Source organism: Macrotis lagotis, chromosome 7 (assembly GCF_037893015.1).
Source record: "Macrotis lagotis isolate mMagLag1 chromosome 7, bilby.v1.9.chrom.fasta, whole genome shotgun sequence".
Taxonomy (NCBI): domain Eukaryota; kingdom Metazoa; phylum Chordata; class Mammalia; order Peramelemorphia; family Peramelidae; genus Macrotis; species Macrotis lagotis.
The window spans coordinates 12,724,069-12,750,018 of NC_133664.1; the positions used below are offsets into that span (position 1 = coordinate 12,724,069).

The 25,950-nt window shown below is 41.3% G+C and overlaps 1 protein-coding gene across 2 annotated transcripts in view; it reads left to right on the top strand.

The window, feature by feature from the left end:
- DNAH11 (dynein axonemal heavy chain 11) overlaps positions 1-25,950 on the top strand; it is a 309,681-nt gene that overhangs the window by 227,096 nt on the left and 56,635 nt on the right. For both annotated transcript variants that reach the window (XM_074195450.1, XM_074195451.1), the window contains 8 exons: positions 4,576-4,689; positions 7,025-7,168; positions 8,570-8,752; positions 10,227-10,328; positions 11,108-11,242; positions 17,212-17,385; positions 21,554-21,789; positions 24,117-24,239. In XM_074195450.1, coding sequence (XP_074051551.1) covers positions 4,576-4,689; positions 7,025-7,168; positions 8,570-8,752; positions 10,227-10,328; positions 11,108-11,242; positions 17,212-17,385; positions 21,554-21,789; positions 24,117-24,239 — 1,211 coding nt within the window. The remainder of the gene's footprint in view (positions 1-4,575; positions 4,690-7,024; positions 7,169-8,569; positions 8,753-10,226; positions 10,329-11,107; positions 11,243-17,211; positions 17,386-21,553; positions 21,790-24,116; positions 24,240-25,950) is intronic.

Sequence of the window (25,950 nt, forward strand, 5' to 3'; positions counted from 1 at the left end):
AACTAAACAGTAGGGATACTATTTTGGGGGTACCAAGGTGGCAGACATAGTGAAAAGAACACAGGGTTAGAATCAGGAAGATGAATTCAAATTTGATCTCTTACAATTTGACCCTGGGCAAGTCACTTAACTTCTAATTGCCTCAGTTTCTTCAACTGTAACTTGAGAATTTTAATGGCTACAACCTCCCATGGTTATTGTGAGACTCAAATGAGATAATAATTGCTAAACCTTGAGTCCAGTGGTTGGCAAATCAAAAGCACCACATAATGTAGTAGCTATTATTAGTAGTTCTTACTTCATGAAGTTATTTATTGTGAAAATTTAAAAAACAGTTCAACTAAAGTGTTCAGAAACTGAAAAAACTACGTGTGTGTGTGTGTGTGTGTGTCTGCTGAGGATGTAGAGATGTAGACACAAGGACTTTCCTGATGCTCAGCTCAGCTCCTGATGCCTCCTCCTCTAAAATGATGCCTTGTAGCTATTCTGAATACATTTTGCACAAACTTATGGGTATGTTGTCTACCAGATAAAATTTTAGCTCCTTGGCTTGGAGGACACACATCACTCCCCCTTTGTCTCCATGACCTCAATGTCTATCCCAAGTCCTGACAAATAGCAGCTGCTTAATAAATACTTGTTTATTAATTTGGGTTCTTTCCCTCAAAGCAAAAGGATCAAAGGGTATGTATGAATAGTCACTTTTCAAAGGGAGAAAAAAATGCTTCAATGTTCAGTAATAATTATAGAAATCTACACTTAAAACAATTATAAGCCATCTTACATATATCAAGTTGGCAACGTTGACCCAAAAAAATGTCAATGGCAGTTGTTGGAGGGACTGTGGGAAAGCAGGCACATTGGTCTATTATTGGAATTGTGAATTGGTCAGGTCCATTGCTCCAACCATTCCGGAAAGCAATTTGGAATTGTAAATAAAGCATTATTAAATAGCACGTGCCCTTTGACCTAGCAATACCACTTCTGGGTTGATTCCCCAAAGATGAAAAGAAAAGAAAAGACAGCATTGTGTACAAAATTATTTTAACATCTCTTTTTGTAGAAGAGCTAGACACTAAGGAGATAATTATTACTGGGAAATGGCTAGACAAATCATGGAATATTCTTGCACCTTTAGAATGGCAAAAAAAGATGGTTAAAAAAATAAAAAAGCCAATCCTGAGAAGACATATGAATTGCTACAGAGTGAAGGGAACAGAACCAGGATGACAATAATAGTCATTTGTTAGTTGTAGTGACTTCTTACAGAAAATAACCGTAAAAGATTTAAGAATGCAAGATTCAATGCGAATGACATTTTTAGATGTGGCCACCACAGGTTTTTGTTTTGTTTGATTGTGTCGTTGTTACAAATAGGTTTGGGGTTTTTTGTTTTGTTTTTTTTCTGCTGGGGGTGGGAAGTATTCAGAAAAGAGGAACTAGTGATTGAGTAGCCCCCCCCCCCCCCCCAAAGAGAGAATCCGGAAAACATTTTCTTTAAATCTACAAAAGAAAATAGGAAGATGGCCAGAAGTTCTGACAGTTCTATGAGAGAGCAAACTCTACTTAGTAGAGCTTCAGTTTCACATGCGATTCTCTTTTTTAGTTCTTTGTATATGGAAATATTCATTTGAAATCAGAATTTTAAAAAAATTAAACAATGAATCCTCATTTATGAAACTGTCTTCATCCCCAACCCCACAGAGTGCCTGAAATGTGGTAGAAGCTTAATAAATGCTTTCTGACTATCTCATCACCATCATTATCATCATTTGTTGTCCTTTCCTAAGCATCTTTGTGTGGCTCCACTTAGTGTATGTGAAACATCTACCTACTAACTCAACTCTTGGGGAAATAGTTCAATGCATGCCACATGGCTGGGATTCCAGATTCTGACTTCTTAGGCCTCCCTCCCGCAGAAGGCTGCCCTTCTCTCTCTTTGTTGTTCACCTGAGGCAAGATCTCCTTTTGAGGAGTGCCTACAGTTTTGTGGATTGTACTTACTGGGATGGAAGGTCACTTCCTGTTTGCATTGCTAATAGTCCTCATTCAGAGGTTGACATTTTAGCTGAATTTGAATGACTTTTAATTTTTTTTTTTTTTGCCTTTGGGCCAACTGAAAGCTGTTGGAGGAAGCTGGGCATGGTTTTGCATCAGAAAGAGTCAGGGAAGGACAGGTATTTGGTGTTGATTCTGCCACAGAGAAAGCCCTCAGCTCCCACAATTGGGACACAGGCAGCCAACCAATAAATTTGGAAACCTTGATATTATAAAATTGCATTAATATCTAAATGTCTCAGTTGGGAAGTAACATCCAGTCCATTAATAAAATGCATTAGATTTAAAGTCAGAAGTCAAAGGTTCAAATTCTCTTCCCCTGGCACATGACTTCTTTGGATAGGGGTTTCATCTTCTATAATGAACAATTTGCAATGGATTATATCTGAAGTTTCTTCCTAGTATCCACAAATAAAGGGGTCCTTGGATCTTCTCTCACGGGCTTCTAATAAGGGAAACTTCACACAAGTAACTGGATGCTTGTGAGCCTCAGTTCCCTACATCTGTAAAAAGGGTTCAATAGCATGTGTTAAAAGAAATGTTATTTTTTATCGATGTTTTTGGATGAGAATGAGCAAGATAATGTATGTGAATCAGTTTGCAGACCTTACACAATACTATATAGTTGTGAAGTCTCTATGTATAGTAATAGATAGATGGATTGGTAGGTACATTGATGGGTGGATGAACAGGTGGATAGATTTTTTTTTATAATTTTATATAATAAAAACTCTCCTAGTATCACAGCAGTCTTCTCTCACTTCCAAAGGTCAGAGATCCAAAGTTTTGTCCCTGGTGTTGCCTGAGTGTGCTTGGGAGGAGCCCTCTGGCAGTGTTGGTGGGGGGTGCTCCATGGTGGAAAGTAGGGGGAAGGGGAACCACCCAGTTAACAAGCATGCTAAGAAAGTACACAATACTCAGCAAAATACCAGTTAATCAGAGAAAAGGTAATTAGTGCTAATAAAGATGTAGTAGACAACATAATTTGTTGTGAGCTGGGTCTAATTTTATGGTAGAGTTAAACCTGCTTCGTGGCAAATGCATAGAAAGTAAAGTACTTTTAGTCTTGTTTCTGACCTCTCTTTACAAGGACCATGGCTTTTTGAAGCTCCAGCCATGAAGCTATGGCTGAGGGGGCAGCCCAGCCCCAGACATTCCCTCTGCCTGAGAAGAATGTGGACGGGAGTCCCCAGGATTCCTCCCTGGGATTGCCTGCATCTGCCAACAAAATGGCAGCATCCAATGATTTCCCATTCTCCCCTTACACCTTCCCAATGAGATGGCTTCCCACATTCTCTCTGGGCATCTCAACACAGTTTGCACAAGGATATGTAGAAAAGGTGGTCTGACAGAGAATTGACTTAGAGTCAAAAATAGATGCCCAAGGCCACACAGCTAGGTGATCATTAAGTGTCTGAGGCTCCGATTTGCACTCAGGTACTCTTGACTCCAGGGCCTGTGCTCTCTCCACTGCACCACCTACTCGCCCCCTTAGTAGACTTTTGATACTCTAATGAGGCAGCAAATAGTTCCTGTGAATAGGGATTGCATCAAATCCCTCTTCAGATACTGTCTTTGTACAAGTGACTTGTCCCAGGACAAATCACTTATCTGCCTCAGTTTCTTCATCTGGAAAATAGAGTAATGCTAGCATCTATCACACATGGTTATGAGGATCAAATGATAGAATATGCCTCAAGTTCTTTGCAGACCTTAACATGAGTTATTATTGCTGGATCTGGGATCTCGTCTTAGATGTAGATGTTACATACAATGATGCTAATAATTAGGTGCCATCCCCCTTTGCCTCACCAGTTAAGTCTCATTTATGTGTTCCTATCAGTCTGCTATCAGGCGCCCGGGCAGGATTCTCTGTGCCACTGTGTCCTGTGGATGTTGGTAGATCGTGTGGGACAGTGATCATTTGAATTTATCCTTCAATCTTTCTGCAACTTTTGTTCCAGTTGTACATTTCTCAGATGATATCTTATGGGTTCCCTCAATGCAATTCCTTGTCAGGTGGGATCCCCCCAAGCCCACTGCCATTCTTATCCTTATTGGAAGTCCAACTCACCTCTCTCAGGAGTCAGTGATTACAGAATGCATTCCAGAAAACGTTCTTTTTATATAATTTGATAAGTTTGATAATACCTGTTTTACAAATTAGGAAACAGAAAGGTCACTGAGGTGACTTATCCAAGGTCTCACAGAAGGTCAGTGTTAGAACTCATTTCAAACCAAAGTCTGATGCCTCTAAGAGGCCACTACATCACCCTGCTGTCCCCAAATTGGCCCTTGCTATGTGAGCCATGTACTGTGTCCTCTATTGGCCACCTGCTCAAAATATAGATGGAATAGTGTTTTTTTCTGTATTTACAACTGCATTCGGAAATGTGCCTTTTCGTATGAAGCCAAATAGAGAGAGAGTGAGTGTGTGTGTGTGTGTGTGTGTGCGTGCGCGCCTGAGTGTGTCTTCTTATTTCTTTGTCTATGTGTGTCTTTTGTCTTCATCATTAGGTGGCTGCAATCCAGGCTGAAGTGTTCCAGAAGCAGAAAGAATGTGAAGCCGACCTGGCCAGAGCGGAGCCTGCCCTGGTTGCTGCTGCGGATGCACTGGTGACGCTGAACCGGGTAAATGTCAGCCAGCTTCTCAGCTTGGGCAATTGCCTCAAAAAAGCAACTGCAATCTTGCAAATCACTGAAGCCCATAGATGTAGAGCTAAAAGAATACTTCCAGGCCGTCTGGTCCAACCCTATCATTTGGAAGATGCATAAATCTGATTTAAAGGTCAGCCAGGTAGAGTGGTGGATAGAGCACTGACCTTGGAGTCAGGAGGATGGGAGTTCGAATCTGACCTCAGACACTTGACACTAACTAGCTGTGTGACCTTGAGTAAGTCACTTGACCTTGATTTGTCTGGCATCCAGGGCCATCTCCAGTCATCCTGATCCATATCTGGCCACTGGACCCCGATGGCTCTGGAGGAGAGAGTGAGGCTGGGGACTTAGCACAGCCCCCCCCCCACCCCAATTCATGTGCTTGTCATGGCATCACCTCCATGATGTCAAAGTATTCTTTGAAAACAAAGGACAAACATCATCCATGCTGATTTCAAAATGGCAAAGAGACCTATCCGAGGAAGTGTGTGGCAGAGTAGGAATTTGAACCCGGGTTATCAGCTCCCAAACCAGTGCTGTTAGCATTGAATCACGATGACTCTAAGTCGTTGTTGTTGTCATTATTATTAATAGTAGTAGTAGTAGCAGCAGCAGCAGCAATAGCAGTAGTAATAGTAAATAACGGTATAGAAGTGGCGGTAGTAGTTAGCAGTAATAGTAATTAGTAGTAATGATAATTAGCAGTCACAGTAGTTAGTAGCGACGGTGAGCAGAAGCAGTAGCCGTAGTGGGAGCAGGAGTAGGTTGTACTAATAGGAAGCAGTCATAGTAGTTAGTAGCGATAGTCAATCGTTGCAGGGATGGTAAGTAGTGGGAGTAGGTGGGAACAGTGATAGTAAGTGGTGGTGGTGGTAGTAGTAGCAGTAGTAGCAGTAGCAGTAGTAGTAGTAGCAGTAGTAGTAGCAGTAGCAGTAGTAGCAGCAGTAGCAGTAGCAGTAGCAGTAGTAGTAGTAGTAGTAGTAGTAGTAGTAGTAGTAGTATCATCACCACCACCACCACCATTACCAGCTGTAAGAATTGTAAGAATAGTAGAAGGAAAAGGAAAAAGAGAAGGAAGAAGAGAAGTGGTAGTTTAAAGCAGCTTATTGGCATAGTGGTTAGAGTGCTGGGCTTGGGTGAAAGAAGGCCAGAATTCAAATCAAGTTTCAGACACTTATTAGTTGTGTGCCTTTGGACAAGTTCTGAAATCTCTGCCTGCCTCAGTTCCCTCTTCTGTAAAATGAGAATAACAAGGATGCGAGTCTTGCATGATTTCTGTGAGGACCAAATAAGAGATTTGTAAAGCACCAAACACAGTGCCCCTCCTTCCCCTTATGCCCTCTGAGGTCGGCTGGTTTGACCTCCCTCCCAGGGCAGGAATGAATCACTTCTCCAATTCTGTTGTATGACTCGGCAGCTCCAGCTCAAACATTCCCAGGAATGGGCAGCTCCTCCTTGGAAGTCTCCTCTTCCCCTGATGTTTCTGCTTCCCCCTCAGTTGGACCCTGGCATCCTGCTGATCTGTCCTTGCATAAGGCAGCTGTGTGACCCCTAAACACACCTAGAGCCCAAGCGCCCACCTTCCTTGTGTCCCTGTCTGGTGGAGATTCAGACCATTTGCTCTATGACGTATTCAGGTTTTGCTCTTTGTTTTATTTTGTCCCTATAGAGAACTCTCAGTATGGAAACTCTCCATAGCAGTACTTATCTCTAGTCTTCCAGAGTTGTTTTCAGGGCTAAATGACTTGCCCAGGATCACACACTCCACATACATCAGTGTGCCCCACTGTGTGCCCACCCTTCATCCATTCTTTCCCACTACCTGTCTTGCTACTAGATAGGATTATATGATACAGAGTTCTGTCTCCCATGCAATATGTTGCATTTTTCTTTTGTCCATAACCAATCATATCTATGCCCTCTGATGCCTGCCTCACTATAGTTGCCTCCAGCTTGCCCACCCCCTCCACCATGTTTGACAGTCATACAAGCCTAGATAATCTCCTTGTCAAAATCCAGACAGGGAACCTGGGAAGAGTCAAATCCAAAAAAGAATCAGCTTAGGTGAGCCTCAGAGAGACTCAAAAGAAGTTTGATGGAAGAGAGGGGAAAGGAAGGGGAGAAGCCTGGGGCTTCCAGATCCACTGAAATGATGTTACTGGAGCATCCCATGTGAATAGAAGTGGGGGAAACAAGAGAAAAGAAATGACCAAAGCCACCTTTACCGCCCCTCCCCCAATAGCAGAACTGATCTAACTCCTGGCAATATAGAGTGAATTCTGCTTGATTATGTCTTCTTATTTCCTAGGTGAACCTCACAGAGCTGAAAGCCTTCCCCAATCCCCCCATTGCAGTCACCAATGTCACCGCAGCTGTAATGGTCCTGCTGGCTCCTCGGGGTCGGGTGCCCAAAGACCGGAGTTGGAAAGCTGCCAAAGTCTTTATGGGAAAGGTGATGGCCCCTTACCAGACTCCATGTGGTGTCTTCATGGATTCTGCTCGTGTCAAAGTTGATGTCTGACAGACCTGGAGATTTTAGAGAATTTGCAGGCCAGAAAGCTGTGATATGGGGCTTCCTTCATTACTGGTCAAACCATTCAGGGTGTATGTCATTCAGTTTAGGGAATCATAACCAAGAGTGACCACTAATTAGTTGAAGAAGGGCAACCAGTCTGGTTAAGGACCTTGGGCTGCCGTATGCAGGACTCTTGAAGGAACTGGGCCTGTTCACCCTAGGGAAGACTAGGAAACTGAAGTAACTCAAAGATAATGATGGGAGATAATGATTAGGCTTGATCTACTTGGACCCCCAAGGAAAAAAACCAAGCCCAAGGGGGGATTATAGAGGTGAGGGAAGAGCTTCCTAATGAGGAGAATGGGTCCCTTCAATGACATCTTCCTCTCACAGACCATCCCACCCCATCTGAAGGATGCTACAGGCAAGGAGATTCTTCTGGCACACATTGACCTACATGACCTCTGGCAGGCATCCCTTCCGTCCCCACTCTACCAGAATATATGGTGGCCATGAGTTATATGGCTGAAAAATTCATAAAAATTTTAAAAAATACTAGAAGTCAAACTATTGATGAACCTTCCACTTCCCATCAGTCAAGTTAGAGCACTGGGCTTGGGGTCAGGAAGATCCAAGTTCAAATCTGCCCTTAGACATTTTACACCTGTGTAACTGAACAAGTTACTGATTCTCCTTTGTCATGTGCAAAATGAGATAACCAGAACCCATCTCCCAAAGCTTTCCTTGCCTTCTGCTCATGCCCAAGGCCTTTCTGGCTTGGCAGAAGTGGGTCCTCTGCTCCCCTAGCCTTTAAGAAGACAGGGTCACCTGCACGCCACAGGAAGGCTCCAAGTGAGGGCTGAGCCCCAGGACCACAACATGTTCTTTTGTAGAGTTTAGGTGGCATATTCAAGTCGCCAGGAACGTCAGTTGGAAAGTTACTAATTATTTGCAAAATGATGAGGGCTGCCAAGTGTAGGCAGGAGAAAATTACATGGATTTCGAGTTCTGGAAAAATTTTGCAAATGCAGGTGAAGCAAATAGGGCTTTTTATTATTATTATTTTTCTTTTCTGCCTTTCTTTTCTTCTCTTCAAAATAGGAATGCCTCCTGTGTCGGGCCTGAATATTTTCCCCTGGGGTAGGAGAGATTTTCAAAGTGTCCATTGCTAATGCTAACTCCACACTGGAAAGTCTAAAAAAGCCAAACAGTGGGAGGAATGCAGCTTGCCAATTTTGCTTTTATGCTTTTGGGCCTAAAAGCTGATTTTCACTTTTGATCTTGGCATTTTCTCGGCAGTGGCGGCGGCTTCATGGCATTGGTCTTTTCACTTTGCAGGTCGATGACTTTTTGCAGGCACTAATTAACTACGACAAAGAACACATTCCGGAGAACTGTCTGAGAGTGGTTAATGAGCAGTATCTGAAGGACCCTGAGTTCAACCCAAGTCTGATCCGCACCAAGTCCTTCGCGGCCGCTGGTCTCTGTGCCTGGGTCATCAACATTGTTAGGTTCTATGAGGTAACTGCCAGGATGCCCTGGATGGGGCGAAGGGTGGGTTCAGCCAGATCGGTGTCCTGGGTGGAAAGAGATGGGGGGGGGGGAAGAAACAAAGGGCAGAGGGGCAGAAATCTAGAGAGAACTGAGAATGGGGCATGGGGCTTCCCCAAGGCAGGGGATTATTTCTCCCTCTCCTGGCACTTTATCCTGTATACAGGAGGTACTTAATAATGCTAGTTGGATTGAGTGGGCTGGTTTAGACATGCAAAATGCTGAGAGGGAGTATTTTTTCTTATTTTAGTATTAAGTTATTTTATAACAAAATTTTCAACTAATAATATGCATCACACCTGAGAATTATCTAAATTCATATTAAAAATATTTCCATGCTATTGAGCCAAACACAACAGTTAGCCTCATTTATATGCAAAGGAGTGGATGCCAGTTATTCAAAATTGAATGTGCCCTGATCCCACCTGTCTGCAGGCCTTTGCCAAGGGAAGAAACATGGCAGCTCCTCCTGATGTGTGGAGTTTAATCTTTAAATAGCCCTGAAGCCAATCCAGTGAGGAAAGTTCTGGATTTGGAGTCAGGACCTGGAACTCAGTCCGAGCCCTGCTACTTAATTTCTGAGTGACCTCGGCCAGTTTTGTCTCTCACTTAGCCCCTCTGAGCCTCATGACTCTCACCCCACCCCCACTCAGTAAGCTTCAGTGATTTTCCTTTCCCTCCAAGATAAAATCAAAACTTACTTGCTTGATCTTTAAGGTCTCTATAGTTTCTCATCATTCCCCTCTAGCTTTTGTGCCCTATTTACTTGGGCTTCATCTCCAGTTTCCATGGCTTTGCCCTGACTGTCCCTTGTCTCTGGAAACCCTTCCTCTTACCTGTGCCTCTTAGAACTCCTGATTTCCTTCTCCGGTCTACTCAAACACCACTGTCTAAATGGTGACCACTCTCCTGGTCACCCAGCTCTTAGTGTTTCCCATTCATACTTTGTGTGCCCCTATTTATGTCATTTGGATGTTCAGATCCTCAGTGCCTGATGCTTAATAAATTAACTGACTAGGCCTGCTTTGTCTGCTTGCTGTAGGAAATATTCAAAATATAGTAATTATATCTATTATTCTCTGTGGTCATGGGCTTTACTTCTCTGAGACTCAGTTTCCTTGAGGGAGAGCATAATGATCTCTAAAATCTATGCTTGCTTGAGATCTATAATCTTATGTTTATATAATTCCAAGCTTTAGAAATTCATCTAGTCCATTCCCCTGTCTTTAGATAACACAACCCCTTTTAAAAAAGCATCTCAGACATCCTTGGAGACTTCCTGAGTTGGGCACCCCACAATCTTCAGCTACCTCTATGTGAACTGCAAGGTTCTCCAAACCAAGGAGCCTATTGGATTGGCCAACAGGCTTGTCAGGAAGCCTAAGGTGAGTTGAAGAACAAGAGCCTTGACCTGAGTATGTGCCTTTGGTCTGGTTTCTCTCAGGTCTACTGTGATGTGGAGCCCAAGCGCCAGGCTCTTGCTGAAGCCAACTTGGAGCTGGAAGCAGCTACAGAAAAGCTGGGGGCCATCAGGAAGAAGCTTGCTGTAAGTCTCAAGCAAGGAGAGAACATCTGGCTTGTAAGCTGCCTGGAGAGTGAGAATGACCACCTCTCACATCCCTTCTTCAGACAGGGCCACACTGGAGTCCAACCGGTTGGAAATTAGAGAATCAGCAGTTGACTTTATCCTAAAGAAGAGACCCTGTGCCTTTGAACCTCCAGGCTTAGTCTAGTTTTGTTGATTTTTAACACCTCATTTTAGTGACTAATTGGAGAACATGACACAAAACTAGCTTTCTATCTCTCACCTCCAGGTCTTTACCTAGGCAGTGCCCCATATCTGGAATATTCTTTTTTTCCTTACTACCATCCTGAGAAATTCTGATTTCCCTAAAGGTTCAATATTACATCATATATACAAAAAGAAGCTGAAGGGTATAGTGGGGGACTCAGAGGCAGGTGAAAATACCTGGCAAAGGGGAAATTGTTTTGAAGTCTCGAAAGTTGGGAGTGAATCAATGAACAGAAAAGGGCCGACTGGCCTGGAACCCCCCACAAAATAGAAGCAGCAGAGTAATTCCCTCATGGCAGAAGTGGGGACAGGGATGTTTCAGAGTCCGGAGGGCCAGGTTTTAACCCTAGGAGGAAACAGCTGCAGGGGGTGGTCCAACAACAGAGTTGATGGGAATTTAGAAGGGCAAAACTATGGAGGGGAGAGGGAGAGATGTGCATCCCAAGAGCCTTCCAAGAAAATTGGGATGTGACTAGTCTTGCTAAGGTACATCACATATTCTGACCAAAATAAATTTGAATTCTGTATTTTAGGAGCTGGGTGACAATCTTAATCAACTTACAGCATCCTTTGAAAAGGCAATTGCTGAGAAGGTCCGCTGTCAAGACCAAGTGAATCAGACCAACAAAACCATTGGACTAGCCAACAGACTGGTCAGGGAGCTTGAGGCAAGTTGACTTTTCATCCAAAATGGGCACCAAAGCATTGGGATTCCATTTCTTTTTCATGTCATCCTCTTCTCCTACACCACATCCCCAACACTTTTGACAAGAACAAGAAACAGATAAAGTGTGACCCCCGCTATGCCTCTATTGGTTCACAAACTATATTGGTTATGTTCCTTTGTTTCCCAGAGGAAAAATGTTACCCTAAGTAGCTGAGCCATATTAGTATCTGGCCATGGACATCCTGTGACAGCTGGGGCAGTCTTCCATTAATGAGCAGAGGGACTAAATGATTCCCAAGGTCAAGATAGCTTCATGGTTTCTGTCCACCTCAGTTATCCATCATCTACAAACAGATGGATACTGTCCGCTGGGGGGGTGTTATCTTGAGTGAATTTTCCATTTTGCAAAATTATGATTTAAAAAAATAAAAATAAAGTGTTTTCCCTAAGATGGGAGGTGAAATTGAGGGCACTGTAGCGATTATTTTTCTACAAAGATAACTGTCCTATCAACAGAACCGAGTGCCTGTTCAGTATTATTGGAGTCCACCAAACATCCCCAGGTGAGGAGGATCACTTGAATAGGCTGAATATAATTTTTCCTTGATGGAAATTCTGACTCTTTCCTATTGGACCTATTAACATTAGGACTGTATTTTCCTGGAGGAGACTGCATTTTTTTTTCAAATGATTTTTCTTGTTCCTTTTAAAGAACTGGGTCTTAATGACAAATTTTAAATTAATTTGCCTATCTTCTTGGAAGACTTCTTTGCTGGAACAACTCAAGATTTAACTAGATGACTGATCTGGACTCTTGTAGTCTCACATTCTGTGGTGACCAGAGACAGGTGAAGTTCTGGGGCCCTGGGCAGCCCCTGGATGCTACTGAGGGGACAGAGACCCATTTGAAGACCCTGGGGTTCAATTCTGTTGACAAACTCTTAATAAGCTAGATGCCAAAAGACCTTAACACCATGTCAAACAATGATTGCTTAATACTTTAGATTTGATTAGGAAGCTTAGAAGAGAGAAAAGTGATTTCTTAAAGAATTTGAAAGATGAGATTATAGAGAGGTACTAAGCTTATTCTGCTTGATGCCAGTGGGCAGAACCAGAGGGGGCTACTTTTAGACTTGGTATTTGAGAAGAAATTCTTTCGGACTAGAGAAGTTAACATCAGAAAATCACAGATGATGTTGCCTATATTTGGTGTAACGAAAACAACAAATTTCCTAACGTGGCACAATGGGCAGAGCCCTAGATTTGCAGTCAGAGACACTGGCCTATCTAAAATGCCCGCCAGAATGTCCAAGAAAGTATTGATTTTATGATAAATCTAATTCCTTAATGGGATCTGGAGTTAGCCCCCTCCTCATTTTCTGCCTTCAGACTGTTTAGGAAAACTCTTCTTTGATCAGGGTCTTCCTTTATCCACCTCCTTTGCACAAAGCAGGCTCCAGGCCATTTCCAAACCTGGTTGGGAGCTGCCCCTGGACTTTGTCCCATTTACATTTCTCAGGGTGTCAATGATAAACTCGGAGCCTACTACTATGGGTCCACTTTCAACAGAAGTCGAACTCTGAGCAGATAGACCCAGAGAATTAAGTAAAGTAGTCCTTCTAGGCTTGCTTTCCTGGTTACCTGGAGGGAAGGAAAATGCATTTCACTTGACTCTGGGGGGAGCACCCCTCTATTATTGGTGCCTGTTGCTGAGAATATTACTGGGACTGTGTCCAGGTCCATCCAAACTCTTCCATGAGTTTCCCTTAGCGGTTTGCAGTGGGAGAGACAGGTGGGGTGGCGTGGATGCTAGGGAAGGGGAGATATTTAAAAGGATTGATTGAGAATGCCAAACCTTTTCCTTTGAGGATAAATTCTTTCTGACTAGAGCAGGAGACAGTTAACTTCTGAAAAGCATCAAGACTGATGATTTTGTCTATATAGCATTGACCTGGAAGCTCAACCATTCAGACTAATAAATCAGGCAATTTATATTTAATCATTAACTAACTCCCGAGCTGAACAGCTGTTCAAAATTAGAAATGGGTCACCCCGGCCAGGATGACATTACAGGCAATCTATAATGCATTAGAATAAAATTATAGTGATTTTTAACTGTCTGGAAATTTATCGCACTTCATGTTACAACTCCTAAACCCTTGTTAGCCGGAGTCACTGGTGATTTATGTGGCTTGGGTGGGATTGCAGAATTATCGGAGATGGAAATGGACCATCATTCCACGTTGAGTAAATCTTCAGAGTTAAAGCTGTTTTGGAGAATGAGGTGGGTGCCCTTTATTATTTGCCATTCACCAACCAAAGACAACAGAGATGGAAAATGGACTAATGAGAGACCCTGCTTGCAAATTAATGGATTTGTTGTTTGCCTGGCTCCAGATCGTGATTTAAGAAAGGGACTGATGAATTCTGCATCATCTGAAATTTTTCAGTGTCAAATTATGTGTGAATTTGGTCCCCAGAAGGGAGGGGCTTCCTCTGAAAAAGCTTTTGTTCAATATTCACTCCCGGTACTCTAATTCCAATGTATTTGTGTAGGTGGTAAGAATTCACCTGCCTAGATATGTGTGGAATCACTGGACAATTTTACAAGAGCAAGTTCTTGTTAAATACTTTTGGTGAGTTTATGGACTTTGAGAAGATGAGAGTCAAAGGTAGATTAGAGACTCCAATCTTCTATTTTATATATGAGTAAAGTGAGGCCTGGAGATGCTAAATACTTGGTCAAGGCTGAATAGTTAAAAACTCTTCTAGTACCTCATCAGAGAAATACATATTTCTCAGGTTTTACTAGAATGTAAGCTCCCTGAGGACAGGGAGCTTCTTATAGGTATCCCTAGTTCCTGGCACATTAGTAAATGATTGATTGGGTTCAGGTTCAACAAGCTAGATTACCCCCACCCCTACCTTCATCCAGGTATCTTTGATGAATAAGAATTTTCGAAGGCCACAAGGCTACTAAGTATCCAAGGTAAGATTCAAACCTGGTTTTTTCAACTCTTGAGTTTAATGATCAATCTACTGTCCACACTGTCCTGTAAAACATAATATAAATGGGTTAGTGGCCAGTTTTTTTTTTTCAGATGGTTGAATAGTGAATGCTCACTAAAAATGCTCTCAGGAGCAAAGGTTGCTTTGGGAGGGCAGTAGGGACCAGAGCACTATCTTTCTCCATCACGCTTCAGCTGTCACCAACTGCAGTTGCATCAGGAAACCACTGAATTAGCAGTCACCTGATGTTCTCTAATAGCTAATAATATTAATAGCAATGACAGCAACGATTATTATTATCATATAGAAACCCTCTCCCAATGCAAGTTGGTGCCTTTTCTGAAATTTAGAGTTTTAGGAGGTCACCTGGGGCACTAAGAGGTGAGGTGACTTCACTAGGAGTCTCAAAGTCACTGTGGAAGAGGCAGGACCTGAACCCAGTTTTTCCTGGCTCTAAGAGGTCAATGTTTTGGGTTGTTTCTTAATCAACTATACTGTATTGCCTATTATTATCATCATCAATGTTGTCATTGAGGGAGATGCAATTGTTCAATTATTTCTCAGCCATTAACTTGTATTGGGATCATTTCTGTCTCTATCAATTTATTAAGCACTCACTGTGTATCAGACATTATGCTAAGTACAGAAAGATCAAAAGACAGTTCATACCCTCAAGGAACTTAAAATCTAATAATGAAGACAGCATGCAAACAAATATAAAGGTTGCCATGTGTTCAGTCATTTTAGTCGTGACCAGCTTTGTGATTCCCACTTGGAATTTTCTTGGCAAAGATACAAGACTGACTTGCCATTTCTTTCCATTTGTTTTACAGATGAGGAAATTGAGGCAAATGAGATTCAGTGACTTGACCAGGGCCTCATAGCTAGTAAACCAGCTATATACAGGATGAATAGGAAGTGTTTGTATTACACGTATGCATTTTTATTATATAATATGTGCACATAAACATATATCAACCCATAAATATAAGGGGAAGTTCACTAACATACCTCAATCTATATAAAATGTCACTATAGTCCATTAAATATAAATATAGGAAGAATAGAATGATCATTAGTGTTCTTCTTTAGTACTTTTAAGATTTTTTGCCTTCATTGGTTCATTTGAGCCCCCCCCCCAGAATCCCCTCCCCTCACAATCCTGTGTATAAATTTTCTTATCCGTATTTCAGCATGAGAAAATAAGGGCTGAGGGAAGTGGAATAGCTGTTAAATCTCAGGTCTTCCTGGCTCCAAGCCCAGGTTTCACTCTAGCCCCTAGACTATAAGGTGATTTCTCTGGATAGAATATGGAGTCATGGTCCATATTTCATAACATCAAGGAACAGATGAAAGGAACCCCTAAAAGGATTAATAAAGGATTATACAGCTTCTGGTCAAAAATCTCCAAGGAATAGAAACTCACATTTTAAGATAACTCCTTTGTTAGGATGTGTTTTGCTTTTCTGATCTTGAACCTCAGTTTACATCTTTGTAGCTTCCTCCAGTTGCTCCTTATTCTGTCCTCTAGGGGCAAACAAAACGAATATGTCTCTTCTCCCACAAGATAGCCCTTGAAGGTAACTACCACGTCCTCCCAAGTCTTCCTTTCTCCAGATTAGTGATGGCCCCACACATACTTTGGACAATTTCTCTTTATAAATATCCTTCTTAAACTACAGTTCCCTTAAACTACAGCCCAATGCTCCAGGTGAGGACAAACCAGGGCAAAGGACAGAGGGCCCCCTTATTCCTAGAAGCTTTGCCCCTCTGAATTCAACCTAATATCTTGTTGTCTGTTTTGACCATCACTTCATATAACTGACTCATACTGATCATGAATTCCACCAAAATATCCACCACATTTTTAGATTAAAAATTCTATCTAGCGTTTCTTCTACTTTGCACCTCAAAGGTGAATTTTTTTTGTAAATTGATCCCTTTTGAATTTCCTCTTATTAAATTTGTCCTAATGTTTCTTGTGTGGCAAAATCCTTTGGAATCCTGCTTCTATCGTCTACACAGTTAACTCTCCCTCCCAGTTTTTTGTCCTCTGCAGATTTGATCAACCACTGTATCATTGAATCCCAGTCATTGATAAAGTTACTAAATAGCAAAGAGCCCAGTATAGACCCCTTGGGCACTCCAATGTCCAGGCAGTACTCCAACAACCAAATTATCAGTTTCTTCCTCCTTTGACCTTCACTCAAATACCTCTACTCTCATTCCTAGGTTTTCTCATAGTAGAAGTATACCTTCGTAACAGATAATGTTATTCTCCATCCCCCACCTTTACCTTTTCTTTTGAATAAATTATGCCCATCTACAGAAATATTTTAGTTAAGATTTCAGCTTACCAGCTCTCAGTGATATCTCAGAGGTCAAACTTATCCTCTTGAATTAAGATTCCCTGTTCTTCTTAGGGAACTATGAGGTCATATAGTCCAACTCATCTTGCAGATTACAAAATAGAGACCTAGAAAAGGGAAGGGAATGGCCCATGGAAGTTCAAAGCTAGACCTGGAACCCAGGCATTTTGCCTCCAAGGCCAGGATGCTTGCCACTGTATCACTTTCTCATTTTCTCATTTTCTCATTTTCCTTCTCGTGAACTTAGCCCCTGTTGAAAGTCTTATAATCATTTCTCATGCTTCACATGGTGGCCCTGCTATGGAAAAGAGAGTACCAGTCTATCTTACCTGTAGCCTTAATCAAAGTCCTGGGTCCTTATGAAGGGGAAAACTGTTGAGAGGAATGATGGAAAATGAAAGGAAATGGGACCTTTGGCCTTGGAAAGCACAATAGGAGAGAGTTGATAACAAGAGATTACCCTTTTCAAAGAAAGGGCTGAAATACTACAAAAGGCAGTGGCCAAAGAAGGGAGCCTGGAGAAGGGAGAATTCAGAATTTGATTGGCTTCCACCCCATCTCTCTCCAGTACAACTCTCAACTTTTCTTTCAGTCTGAGAAGATCCGCTGGGGCCAGTCCATTACCTCTTTTGAGGCTCAAGAGAAGACCCTCTGTGGAGACGTCCTTTTGACAGCTGCTTTTGTGTCTTATGTTGGGTATTTTACAAAACGTTACCGACAAGAACTGGTTGGATGCAAATGGATTCCCTTCCTGAAGTCACAAAAGGTACATCTAGCAACTTCTTTTTGGTATCAAAGTGAGCATGTTGAGTGGAAGCTCCAACCTCAACAAAGGCTCCATTATCTAAAGCAGGCTGAAGATTTTCAGGCCCTTAGCATTTGTTCTGAATAGTGATGAGAGCAATATCCATTATTTCCTCTTACCTTAAGGTCCAAGGTTTTAAGAGAAAAAAAGACATATAGGAAATTTCGTAAGAGGTAGAGATAATTAACTCACATTACTGCTTTTAAGTTGATAAAATGTTTTCCTTTAAAAAAACTTGCAAGGTCAGTTATTGCAACATTACTTATTTCCATTTTTCATTTGAGGAAACAGGCTCAGAATTGAAAAATTTTACATGAATTCATATGTGTAAACAATATCATGTTGCTTGCCTTCTCAAGGAGCATGGGAGAAGCAGAAGGAAAGGAGAAAATTTGGAACTCAAGTGTTTAAAAGATAATGGTAAAAATGTTTTAAATTTAATTGGGAAACATTTATTTATTAAACTTTCACATTATTTTTCCAATTACCATAAAGATAGTTTTCAACATTTTTTTTTGCGAGGCAGTGGGCTTCAGTGACTTGCCTATAGTTACACAGTTAGGTAATTTTTAAGTGTCTGAGGTCAGAATTTGAACTTAGGTCCTCCAGACTTCAGAGCCAGTGCTCTAGCCACTGCGCCACCTAGCTGTTTGAGTTCTACATTTTTCTCCCTTCCTTCCTTCTTCCTTCCCTATGACAGTGAATAATCTGATATAGGTTATACATATTAAACATATTTCCACAATAGTAATGTTGGGAAAGAAGAATCAGAAAAAAATGGCAAAAAAACATGAAAAAGAAAGACATACAGCAAATTTTAAAAAGTGAGAAGAGTCTGCTTTCATCTGCATGCAGGCTCCATAGTTTGTTCTCTGGATGTGGATGGCATTTTCCATTGCAAGAATTTGAGAATTGTTTTGCAAAGGAGAACTTAGTCTATCATAGCAGATCATTAATTAATGTTGCTGTTGAGGGGTATAATAATTGGGCTGACTTGATTCAGCATCAGTTCGTGTAAGTCTTTCCAGGTTTTTCTGAAATCTGTCTTCTCATGATTTCTTACACAACAGTAATATTCCATCATATTTACACCACAATTTCTTCAACCATTTTAATTGGGAAATATTTAATAAAGTAAATAAAATATTTTTAAAGAAAAAGAATGAGTTGCAAATGACTTAAAACATTCTTTGAGTTTGAAGGATGGATATGAACATGTTTTGCCATATTCTAGAAGATAAGGTGTTTGGCATTTGGAAGTGAAAAGGACCTTAGAGAGAATGAAAATTCCATCTTTTTTCATTTTACAGATGAGGAATCTGAGGCAAACAGGATTAAGTGACTTGTCCAAGGTCATAAAACTAGTAAATGTATAAGGCTGGATTCAAACTCAGGAAGATGAGTCTTATTGACTCTAGATCTGATGCTCTAACAACTCTACCACTTAGATAAGGGATCTTAGAGATAATGAAATGTAGTCCTTTCATTTTATAGATGAAGAAATGGAAACCTGGGGTCATGTAGCTAGTAAGTGTCTGAGGCCAGATTTTAACCTACTTCTTAACTCCAGACTCAGGACTCTGGGCAATATGATACCCCCAGCTGCTGTTCTACGGAACCAAGATTGACTATTACAATTACTCATCAATCGGGGCGGCTAGGTGGCGTAGTGGATAAAGCACCGGCCCTGGAGTCAGGAGTATCTAGGTTCAAATCCAGTCTCAGACACTTGATAATGACCTTAGCTGTGTGACCTTGGGCAAGTCACTTAACCCCGTTTGCCTTGCAAAAACCTAAAAAAAACCAAAACAAAACCCAGTTACTCATCAATCAACCAGCAAATATTTATTAAGCACTTTCAATGTGTGCTAAACATTAGGAACACACAGAAAATCTTTGGTTTTCTTCTGGTTTCACTTCTTTTTCATGACCATGGTCATTATGGTTGTGGTTCTCCTGGGTCACTTTCCTTTTCTCTGCAACAATTCATACTCTCTTCCAGTGTTTCTTGGAATTCCAGGTAGTCTTCCTTTCTTCCATTGTGGTGATATTCTGTACTTCTGTCTTTCACCATCCATTTCCCTTCTGTTGGCCATCTACTTTGCTTATGGCTGTTCTAGACCAGACATGGAGATTCAATCACAAAGGTCAAACGTTGTTGTTTTGAATGTGGTTGAAGACTTAAAGATGATGATTTGGAAGGGGGGAGGGGATATAGGAAAGGTGGTAAAAGCAGTTGATAGTAATAACTTTTTTTTTTAAAAATGATGATTTAGGTCAGTAGTATCAAAATCAAATAGAAATGGGGGACTACTAAACTAAACATAAGAATCCCTGCAGTCTTCATACTGACTTAGAAAACCACATATTGACATTATCTATGATCTGTTATATTTTTATTTATTTTGTCAGATATTTGTCATATATTTTCATCTGGTTTGGGAGTATTACCTCATTGGACAAAATATGTCTGATACTTCTGATTTGGAATATTTGAGTTTAGGCCTTAAATGGAGAAAAAAGACATTTTCCCCCCTATATATGTGAGTCCAATTTCAATTTAATGCTTGGAGCAAGTGTAACAAACAAGTGGAAGGAGGCATTCCTCCTCCAAAGAGGGAGCTACAACATTTCTGTTCCAAATATTGGGCACATCCCATCTCTTCATGTGAAACCATGATGGTGCTCATCATTTCTGATTTCAGACCAAGATTAGGAACCTGAGTGAAAACATTCTCAGTGGTCCCAAAGACCTATTTTACACAGTATTGAGTCTGGAGGATTCCATGCACATCAGACCAGACCATATAGGATCCCCCCCTCTATATTTCCTCTAGTCTTCCTCCCTATTCCTCTCCCTTATCTGTTGACTTAAAGAGAAGTATATCAGAGTTGCCACAACTCTTTGTTGGAAAGGGACCTCAGGAAAACTCCAATTTAAACTGTATCTGAACAAGGATCATCCTACCATATTCTCAAGCCATGCCCATTCAAGCTTGTTTGAGCACCTCCAGTAAGGGGAGCTCACTACATGAAATAACATCCATGCCACTGTTAGGAAAGCTTTCCTTTCAATCAGCCTAACCTTCCACTTTGAAAGTAAGCGTACCCTCTGGGGCTGAGCCAAACTGCAGACATCCCTCTTCTCCCAGTCCCAGACACTTGCTAGCCATGTGACCCTGGGCAAGTCATTTAAACTCTCTATCTCAGTTTCTCTATATCTAATGAGGAAACAATAATAGTACCTGTAACCTAGAATTATTGTGAGGGCAAAAGGACACGTTTGTAAAGTGTTTTTCAAATCTTAACATACTATATAAGTGCTAACTGTCCTTTGATTTCATATATACATATATATAAAATGTGTATGTATTCACACCCGACATATCATCTGTGCCTCAGTTTCCTCATTTATCAGATGAGGGATTGGACTAGATGATCTCTGAGGTCTCTTCTGTCCCTAAATCATGATGTGATTTATTAAGCTGTGATGAATTAAAAATGCAAAATGATGATGAGAATCATGATGGTAATGGTAATGATGATGATGATGATGATGACAATGATAAAGATGGTGCTAATGATGATGGTGATAGTGATGAGCTAGTGTCATGGAAGTAGCAGCCATTATCCCAGTTCACATCATCCAGGAAGTGGCAACTGCTGACAAAGGCCTTGGGTAAAAGTTTATTGGATTTTACACTTGACTTTTGGATACTTTGGAGCCACAGTTTCATAATTTTGATCTTGAGGCTTATACTAGTTCTTGGTCTGGGTAGAGAATGGGGTGGGGAGTGGGATGTAGGGCCTTACATACCAGTACGAGGCTGCTGCTGAGAGGTCACTACACATTAAGGCAGGAAGACAGGGAGGGGCCCCGACTGGCATTTGGCAGCTTCCAGTTTTAACAACCCACTCTGTTGTTTCTACACCACTGAAGGAATGCGGGTACTGTTGCAGCCCGTGATGTTATACCCTCATGCAATGCCCCGTTTGCCTTGTTACAGTTAATTCCATTGTACTGAGTGGTTCACAGGATGAACAGACTTTCCTTCCTCTGCAGTAATGTTCTCTTGGCTTGGATTTCTTGACTTGTTGCAGCATTTTCTAATGTGCTCTGGTTTTTAAGGTTCCCATCCCTGTCACAGCAGACCTGGACCTAATCACCATGTTGACAGATGATGCCACTGTGGCTGCTTGGAACAACGAGGGGCTGCCCAGTGATCGAATGTCCACTGAAAACGCCACCATCCTCACTCATGCTGAACGCTGGCCCCTGATGATTGATCCACAGCAGCAGGGCATTAAATGGATTAAGAACAAATATGGGGCTGACCTTAGAATCCTCCGTCTTGGACAGAAAGGGTATGTGAAGTTGGAAACTCAAGAGCCTGCCTTTGAGAGGGGCTCCTCTGAATTTCTAAGACCTTTTTGTTTGTTAGAAATACCGGCAACTTTGAAATAGAGCAGCATCCCAGGTATTAATGAGTATTCTTTTGGCAATGTGGACAGAGAACTGGCCCAAGAACCTCAAGGATCTGGTGCTTCTGACACATTTTGGCTGTGTGACCCTGAACAAGTCACATTCTCATGGAGCTCTAGGAAATTCTATGTATGTATGTGAATATGGAGTGTATATATACATATATATATATATACATATACATATACATATACATATATATATGTAAAATGAACATACAAGAATCTAGTAGATGATATTCCATATATATATAGTCTTCCACATACATTATATTATATAATCCAGTAGAATATATTCCATATGACTCAATAAGATACACTTTTTCAATACTTTCATAGACCCATGGTATCATCCATTCAACAATCTAAATAAGCCAAGAAGTGGCAGAATTTCTTGACCTGCAAGGGTAGAGGAAGTTCACTCCATAAAAATCACAGGTAGTGGGGCAGCTAGGTGGCACGGTGGATAGAGAATCCGCCCTGGAGTCAGGAGTCCCTGAGTTCAAATCCACCCTCAGACACTTAATAATCACCTAGCTGTGTGGCCTTGGGCAAGCCACTTAACCCTGTTTGCCTTGCAAAAAGAAAAAAAAAACCTAAAAAACATGACCCAATCCTGGCCCAGAGGCACCTCAGTTACCCAGTAGAGCACCCACTTAGCCATGCTGGTTAAGGACCTGAAGGGGGAACTCCCAGAATACCTGTTAGCCCAAGGCTTCATGCTTTTGAGGATGGCTCTCTATATAATCTGGAAAGGCTTTCGTATGTCCCAGATGACCCTCTGGACCTAAGCTACAATGGAGATATCAATAAACATTTTATTTAAAGAAAGAATTTGTGGGATCACCAAGCTTTAAGGAGTTTTAGATGCCTCCCATCTACCTAATCTTATGATTTGGCATTTTGGCCCCTGAGGAACCAAGACAAAGGGCTATTCCAGCCAATCCTTCCTAAGGAAAATTCTCCTTTTGATAATAAATTGTTATTGATATATTGAATCCTTCATTCCATTAAAATGTATCTTAATTAAAGTGACCTCCTAAAATAGTTCAAGATCTCTCCTGAACTTAGATTAATGCCTTTTTCCAACTTGGCAGTTCTTGGGGATGATCTGCTAAACTAGAAAGGAGTTTCCACCTGGGCAGTGGTAAGAGTGAGCCCACTGGCAAATGAATGGAAAAATGCTCGAAGCATTGCAATAGGACAGTGGCAATCATAGGCCTAGCACTAGAATAAGCAAACAATAGATTTCTGAAGATACTTTCAGTTCTAGTGTTGAAGGCTGTGTACATTAACCATTTAGAAACGGAACCTGACTTGAGTGTTTCCATTAATGTTTACCTAACTACCTAACATGAAGAAAAAAGCACACATTTTGCCATAGTCACTGTGAGGATTTGTTCTTCATGATTATGAAATTTGGGGGGGGGTTGTAAAGCAATAAGGTTGAGTGACTTGCCCAAGGTCATAGAGCAGGTAATTGTTAAGTATCTGAGGCTAGATTTGAACTCCGGTTCTCCTGACTCCACTGTACCACCTAGCCGCCCCTTGATTATGAACATTTTTTATCGGGTCTTATTTTTCTTTCCCTACCATTAGGTTGGAGAAATGTTTGTTAATCGAAAAAAATAAAATTTAATTAAAATAATTGTCAATGGGGTGGCTAGGTGGTGTAGTGGATAAAGCACCGACCTTGGAGTCAGGAGTACCTGGGTTCAAATCCGGTCTCAGACACTTAATAATTACCTAGCTGTGTGGCCTTGGGCAAGCCACTTAACCCCATTTGCCTTGCAGAAACCTAAAAAAAATAATTGTCAGGCCAACATGCAACATCTTTGTATCTTCTACCCAAGTGTGATACCACATGGGTCTACCAAGACTGTGCCAATGAAATTAAGCAAGTTAAAAGAGCTTCAAATGGGGATCTGGCAATAGAGAGGTAGCCCTAGTATGGTCACAGAACAATAATTTTGGAGATGGTAACCACTCTGAAAGTGTTGGAACGAGGATGGACTTGCTGAGTAGAGGGCATACCCATACCCAAAGCAAGGTCTCCTATAATGAAAGTTTAGCTTTTTCTCAGTTTGTTATAGATGCTGTTCTATTATAGATGTCTCATTTAATGCAGGATGGGATATAGATTGAGTTTTTCATTATATTGAAGTATGATCCTTCCCAGTCCATAGTTTCAATTCTTACTGCATCCCCAGGTTCCTGAATGCCATTGAAAATGCTTTGGCTTTTGGAGACGTCACACTCATCGAAAACCTGGACGAAACAATCGATCCGGTCCTTGATCCACTGCTTGGGAGGAACACAATTAAGCGAGGGAAGTGAGTATCCTTGGATTCCTCAGATATTCTAAATTGCAATCATGTTGTCTGGGTTTGGGCCTTAGACAACCACTTGAGTTTTATGGCCCTGAAAATTCCCAAAGTTATGCCATGATGGGGCCCAGAGACCAAAACAAGCTCTCCTCTACTTTTGAAATACTGGAAAAGATGAAAATATATGAAGTCTAAATGATTCTTACTTGATTTTTTTTTTGTGGGGCAATAGGGTTAAGTATCTTGCCCAAAGTCTCATAGCTAGTAAGTATCAAGTGTCTGAGGTCACATTTGAATTCAGGTCCTCCTGACTCCAGGACCAATGTTTTATTCATTACACCACCTAGCTGCCCCAAACAAGATTAAGTGACTCAGTAAGTATCTGAGGCCAAATTTGAAGATGAGTCTTTTAACTCCAAGCCCAGTGCTCTGGCCGCTATGCCTCCAAGCTGCCCCTTAAATGATTTAGAAAATATCTCATGGGGGGAGATTCTGGGACACTCTGAGAAGTCATATGTAGATTGCCCCATTTGTGGATTTATGTAGAGACAAGAGAATGGAAAACCCCTCAAATGGAGGAAGTTATTTCTCATAGGGTCATTCTACTCTCATGCCCAATAGCTCCCTTGAGCGCCAAGCACTCCCTAGAACATTCTCTTTATGGACAAATAGTGATTGATTTTCTAGGTCTTGTATCAAAGAAAACCTAAATGTGGAGCTGAAAAGGACTTTAGAATTGATCTCACCTTCTGGACCAAGAGAGATCATAGATTAAGCAGTGGAAGAACCTAGGGTCTTCTAGTCCAAATCCTCCACTTTACAGAGATGAAGGACCAGGCTCAGAAACATGAAGGAATTGGCCCAAAGTCCTCCAGATATTTGTAAGTGGGAGGAGTTACTCAAGGTCCCACAGTCAGCAGCAAATACAAAATCTGAACGCAAGGCCTCTGATTACAAGTTCTATATTCATTTTCTCCTATCACCCTCTCCCCTTGCATACCACTAGAGAATCAGTACTACTTGAAATATATAGGAAATGGGGCTCATTATTTCATTCCTTTCTTCCCTTTCTTTTCCCCTCCTTTACCCCTTATTTCTCATCTAAGTATATTTGGCACCCCCACCCCCACCCCCAAGGTATCTGTCTTCTTCGGGTCTCTCCAATATGCAGTCAGCATCAGTAGATATAATCTTACTTAAGCATAGCCCCATTAATTGGTTTACAAAGTGTAACCACTTCTGTTTTAAGACTGCATAGTAAATTATTTATTGTGAAAGGTACTATGCATAAAGTCAATCTGTTATGGTGACTGACAAGTTATAATTGTTTAATAAACCAGCATGCACTCAGACATAAATTTAGAATAGCTTAATAAGCCATCTGACAAATCCTGCAAAAAAACATAATTGCAACCACTGCTGATGTATTAAGAATATATTTTTATAGTATGTAGTGCCCCCAAAAGGGGATGCTTATTTGGGGAAGCTCTGATGGACCCATTCCAAAGATGGGAAGTAGTAGTATCTACTTACTAGTTCATCCCTTTTGACTTCAGCCTCATATTGCCACTGTAGGACAGTGACATCACATTCTCTTCTTTTCTCTGATTTCTTTGGTTTTTGGCTCCCAGGGGTATGAATAATTGAGATAGAACTAAGATTATTCTAGGATCTTTCCAAAGATCAACAGGAGACAGTAGCCTGAGGGCATGATGAG